Here is a 6,000-nt window from a genome sequence, read left to right on the forward strand (position 1 = left end):
ATACTATCCTCCCAACTAACACAACAACTACAAACAGACGTAGAAACCGACACGTATGGCAGTGATCATTTCCCTGTCATGCTGCAACTTAACGACAATCCTTCCGAATCCCAACTTCGCCCAAAGTACATATATCAACAAGCCGACTGGATTGGTTACCAAAAGGAAATAGACTTTTGCACAACTTATCAACAAAACTGGACAGCAGAACAATTTACAAACCTTATTCAACAAACAGCAAATAGATTCATTCCCCAAAGTTCCAACAAACCAAGAAAACGACGCAACCCCTGGTGGAACGCGGACGTAGCCCAAGCCATAAAATCCCGTAGAAAAGCCCTAAGGATGCTCCGCCGAGCAACCAAAAACAACCCTCCAACAACCCCTCAAATCCTTGCTTTAGCAGAAACATATCGGACAGCCAACAAACATGCAAAAATAATCACAGAAAAGGCAAAAGAAGACTCTAGAGGACGTTTCGTTGAAGAAATAAACCCAGACATGACCTGTCAAGAAATGTGGCAACGGGTTTCTCTCCTCAACGGAACTTACAAAAAACCCAAACCAATCCTTTACCTGAATAACACGTACACCACAGACCCAGCAGTAATAGCAGAAACTTTCAACGAACATTTTTACAATACCTCGTCTACCCAACAATACTCAATCCCATTCCAAAGGACCAAACAGACAGCAGAACTCCACGAAATCAATTTTCCTACCCAAACGAACGCTCCCTACAACAAACCTTTCGACGCTGCAGAACTTACCTGGGCACTCTACAAGTGCAAAGGGGAGTCTGCAGGACCGGATGACATCGGCTACCCACTGCTTCAAAATCTACCCCATTCAGGAAAACTGACCCTCTTATCCATATACAACGACATCTGGCACACTGGCAATATACCCTCGAACTGGAAAAATAGCTTAATAGTCCCCATACCCAAACCAGACAAAAACCCACACGAAGCAACAAACTATCGCCCCATATCACTCTTAAACTGCGTAGGAAAAGTGCTAGAGAGAATGGTAAATCGTCGTTTGGTTTACATTCTCGAAAGCCAAAACCTGCTCAGCGACGCTCAGCACGCTTATCGTGCAGGGCGCGGTACAGAATCCTATTTCGCCTCATTAGAAACAATAATCCAGAAATCTTTTTCTAAAAACGAACAAATCTCCTGTGCAACAATAGACATCTCCAAGGCTTTTGATCGAGCATGGAGATACCCGATCTTAGATCAGTTATCGCGCTGGGGCATCGGAGGAAACCTTGCTTCCTTCATCTCCAGCTTTCTCTCAGACCGAACCTTTCAGACAATAATAGGAAACACCCGATCATCAGTAAGACAGTTAGAAAATGGTGTCCCTCAAGGCGCCATTCTCTCCCCTACACTATTCAACATCACAACACAGACACTTATAAACTCACTCCCAGAAAACATCACGCCACTCATATACGCCGATGATATCCTTCTGATAGCTACCGGCTCAACACCGAAACAAACACAACAATCTCTTCAGAAAGGACTCGACAAATTACAACAGTGGTCCCGCTTCACGGGCTACGACATTTCCCCTGAGAAAAGCAAAATCATCTGTTTTTCCCAATTTTCTGCCCGCCGCTCAAAACCACTATACATCAATAACTCCAGAATTCCTAACGTAACAAAAACCAAAATTCTAGGAGTAGTCATTGACTCAACTCTTAGCTTCATACCACACACTCAATATCTCCAATCTTCCACCAAAAACAAACTACAGCTGTTCAAGTATCTTGGCTGCGGTAAAAAGCGAGCTTCTCGCGAAACCCTGCTGAAGGTCATGAACGGCTGGCTTGTTCCGAAAATACTATTTGGCGCCGAATTCTACTCTAGAGGCGGCCCTAACATCCAAACCAAAGTAGAAAAAATTTACAACCAGGCCCTGAGACAAATCTCAGGAGCTTTCCGCACCAGTCCCATATCTTCATTAATCTGCGAATCCGGACAGCTCCCTTTCAGTCACACCTTACTCAATAGACTAGTATCAGCACAAGCACGACTCAACGAGAAAAATTTCCCAGCTCATCCCCTCACCAACAGAACCAAAACCCTCTTCAAACAAATTACCACCAAAGAACTCTTAGAAATAGAAAAACTAAACAGACTCAAAGACAGACCCTGGAACGCAACAAAACCCAACATAGACTGGACAATGAAAGACATTAAAAAGGACAACTACAACCCCACCATTGCTCAACAACTCTTCCAGCAGCTCATCAATGGCAAGTACAAAACACATCACCACATCTACACAGACGGTTCCGTTCAAGCGAATGAAACCGGATGTGGAATATACTCGGAAACTACATCTAGCAGTCTTAAACTCAATAACAATCTATCAATCTTTTCCGCAGAAGCTTTAGCCCTCCTAATAGCGGCCGATGAGGCCACAATAGACAACAAACCTAACGTTATATTTACAGATTCCGCAAGCGCACTTCAAGCAATAGAAAAAGGAACATCAAGACATCCCTACATACAATCCATAGACGAACACCTAGCCACTCGGAACATCACCCTTTGCTGGATACCGAGTCACATGGGAATCGCTGGAAACGAAGCCGCCGACCGATTGGCGAACGAAGGTCGAGCGAAACCGGACACCATCGAGACACCCTTCCCAAAGAGAGACCTCCTCCGCTGGGCCCAAGACGAAGTACGCTCATCTTGGGAACGCAAATGGAGATCGCTCATCGACGCCAAACTTCACAGCATCAAACCAACCACACTACCATGGAATGACACACCCAAACCACGCGACCAACGAATCCTCACCCGCATCAGAATAGGACACACCCGACTGACTCATAGCTACCTTTTCACGAAGAACAGCCCACCACCAATGTGCATCACCTGTGGATGCCAGCTCACCGTCAATCACATCATAGTTGAATGCAGAACCCATACTACAGCCAGACAGCAATTCAACATCCCACCAAACCTAGAATCCGCCCTCAGCAACAACCCCACAAGCGAAGACAACATAATACAATTTTTGAAAGAAATTAAAATATATAAAGAAATCTAACAGAAAAGAAAAAATGAATAAAAATGAAAAACAAACCTCATCATAAAATTTAAATTAAGGCAATATTGTTCCCCTCCCCACCCATTCCTTTCCTTAAACTATCCCATGATTCCAAACTTTTCCCTAACATGTAAACCTAATTTTAAGATAGAGATGAATGTCGCCGTTAAGGCGCAAAATCTCTTTAATAAAAAAAAAAAAAAAAAAAAAAAAAAAAAAAAAAAAGTTCGGAAGAGAACCTCTTCGAGTGAGCACCACGTACCCCTCTCGTTAAACAATCGAAAATGTCTGGACGCGGCAAGGGTGGTAAAGTGAAGGGAAAGGCAAAGTCCCGCTCGAATCGTGCCGGTCTGCAGTTCCCGGTCGGCCGTATTCATCGTCTGCTGCGCAAGGGTAACTATGCCGAGCGCGTCGGTGCCGGCGCACCGGTGTATCTGGCGGCCGTGATGGAGTATCTGGCCGCGGAAGTGCTCGAGTTGGCCGGTAACGCCGCCCGTGACAACAAGAAGACGCGCATCATCCCGCGCCATCTGCAGCTGGCCATCCGCAACGACGAAGAGTTGAACAAGCTGCTTTCCGGTGTGACCATCGCCCAAGGTGGTGTGCTGCCCAACATTCAGGCCGTGCTGTTGCCGAAGAAGACGGAAAAGAAGGCATAAGGCGTGCTCTCTCGTGCTCACCCCGCCGCGCGGCACCGTGTCGCGCTCAGAAACCCCGCCGAAGATCTCACCGTCACAAAAACCGTCCTTTTCAGGGCGACAAAATCGTGTGATAAAGGTTTATTTCACTACATTCAGTGCCCATGGCAGTTGGTTTCTGTTCAGTTTCAGCAGTAAAATGGTTAAATGGACGTAATTTCACAGTGTGGCTGGAGAACAACGAAAGAAATGTTTAAAATTAACTCAAGCAATGTGTCTCAATGTGTGAAGTAACATCGCAAGTTTGGTAGGTTAAACGGGGCAAACCATTTTGCTTCCTATCAGGTATGTGGCTTTTTTCGCTCATTTCTACCCGAACACATGCGTTGGTGGTGGTGGCCATGAAAAGTGATGGGTTTTGAACATCGCGTTAGAAACGACCAACGCTACGCGCTCTACAGGTAGGGAATTTAACAATGTAAACGACCAAAGCGTTCTTTTCCCCGTATGCCACACCGAGCCCCGTGAGGTAGACCGACGCCTTTCTACGAACTCTCAGTGGGTCGTCGTGTTAAAAAACGAATCGGTCACATATCCGAGCATCAGAACCGTCGGTAGTGTATCGCGCATCACCACCACCACCACCACCACCACTACGCGCGGTACACCGTACCACTCGCTGTGAATTCCATCGGATATCGTTTCGGGCATGGGGAATGGGGTAAGAGAAGGAGAGGAGTAGTCAAGTCGCATTTTTTTTTTCCCTGGCGTTTTTGGCGGCAAATGTGCCGGAGCGTCGGGAGAGCCACAAAAGCTTAGTTTGATACGAATGAGCAGGAAATATATCTTTCTGGAACAGTTTTGGTGGTCCTGAAAAGGACCGATTTTTTTGTAACACAAGGGGGCTGTTCGCGCAGCTTAGCCTCCGAAACCGTACAGAGTGCGTCCCTGGCGTTTCAGGGCGTACACGACGTCCATGGCGGTGACGGTCTTGCGCTTGGCGTGCTCGGTGTACGTCACGGCATCACGGATCACGTTCTCGAGGAACACTTTCAGCACACCGCGAGTTTCTTCGTAGATCAGGCCGGAAATACGCTTCACACCGCCACGGCGAGCCAGACGGCGGATGGCCGGTTTCGTGATTCCCTGGATGTTATCACGCAGCACTTTGCGATGACGCTTGGCACCTCCTTTGCCCAGTCCCTTGCCTCCTTTTCCGCGGCCGGTCATGATGATGCTGCTTTACACAATTGGTTGTTGTTGACACGATGCAAACTGAACGAACGGTTTCGACGAACTGCGATGGTTTCGGCAGTGAAACACGGTTTTTATTGACCCGACCTGCCCGATCGTGAGCACCCGAAGAGGGACCCGAAACTATATAAACGCGGTTTCACGGCGCGGTTCGGCCCAGTTTTGTATTACACTCTTGTTTCAACCACCGAGCAGTGCAGACGTGTTTGCAGCAGCCTACCTCCAGCATCCAGTGCAGTGAAAGTGCTTGTGAAAATCAGTCGTGTCTTCAGCTACCTGCCTCGAGCATACAGCTTAAAGTACCTGTGAAAGTGACTTTACCTGTGAGTGTGTACAAGTACCTGTGACTGTGAGAGTGACGGAAGTGAAATCTCTGAAGGTGGAATTTTGGACGGACTCTTACATTGGTGTGGTGAAAAGAAAATTTACTCAAAGTTACTGACACCCGCCCAGGATATGGCGGGTCATACACCGCCTTGGGGAGATCCTTCTCCCCGAGAAAATCAACGTGGACGCCTAGCACCGGAATGGATGGACCCGAAAGGAGTAAATGGCGAACTCCTTTACTTAATCCTACAAGCACCAGAAGGACTCCAGCTGCCGAAAAACCCGTTCCTCATCAGCAAAAGTTTAACCAGCATTGTAGGCGATATGGAACCCTGCGCTCCGATCAACAAAGGAACCAGGTATTTATTAAAAACCAGATCTAAGAACCAATTTGACAAACTACAGACAATCACGCAGCTATCGGACAATACCCCCGTACTGATCACGGAACACCCATTTTTAAACCGCGTGCAATGTGTCATCACATGCCCGGAACTAAAAGGACTAACGGACGAAGAAATCCTGGAAAACCTAGTGGACCAAAAAGTGACAGCAGTTAGACGATTCCTGCGACGCAACAACAACGAAACAACGGAGACAAACTCTTTCCTGTTAACTATAGATTCAGTGCTCGTGCCCACAAACATCCGCATTGGACTACTACAAATAAAGACCCGGACCTACTACCCCCGACCCATGCAATGTTTTAACT

At 47.0% G+C, this 6,000-nt stretch overlaps 2 protein-coding genes across 2 annotated transcripts; one reads left to right on the forward strand and one right to left on the reverse strand.

The window, feature by feature from the left end:
- Nucleotides 1-2,193: 2,193 nt before the first annotated feature.
- Nucleotides 2,194-3,728, forward strand: LOC131285173 (histone H2A-like). Its single transcript, XM_058314035.1, has 2 exons — nucleotides 2,194-2,299; nucleotides 3,322-3,728. Exons 1-2 carry the CDS (start codon nucleotides 2,194-2,196, stop codon nucleotides 3,726-3,728), a joined length of 513 nt encoding a protein of 170 aa, XP_058170018.1.
- An 897-nt stretch (nucleotides 3,729-4,625) lies between these two features.
- Nucleotides 4,626-4,937, reverse strand: LOC131288291 (histone H4). The gene has a single exon (XM_058317411.1). The coding sequence runs from the start codon at nucleotides 4,935-4,937 to the stop codon at nucleotides 4,626-4,628; it is 312 nt and encodes a 103-aa protein (XP_058173394.1).
- Between the last annotated feature and the right edge of the window lie 1,063 nt (nucleotides 4,938-6,000).

Source organism: Anopheles ziemanni, chromosome 3, assembly GCF_943734765.1.
Source record: "Anopheles ziemanni chromosome 3, idAnoZiCoDA_A2_x.2, whole genome shotgun sequence".
Classification (NCBI taxonomy): Eukaryota; Metazoa; Arthropoda; class Insecta; order Diptera; family Culicidae; genus Anopheles; species Anopheles ziemanni.

Excerpts from the sequence above, each read along its gene's own strand:
- LOC131285173 (XM_058314035.1), top strand. The coding sequence starts at position 2,194 with ATGAAAGACATTAAAAAGGACAACTACAACCCCACCATTGCTCAACAA. Across the intron at positions 2,300-3,321 it reads TCACCACATCTACACAGACG|CACCACGTACCCCTCTCGTT; the intron begins GTTCCGTTCAAG and ends TCTTCGAGTGAG.
- LOC131288291 (XM_058317411.1), bottom strand. The coding sequence starts at position 4,937 with ATGACCGGCCGCGGAAAAGGAGGCAAGGGACTGGGCAAAGGAGGTGCC.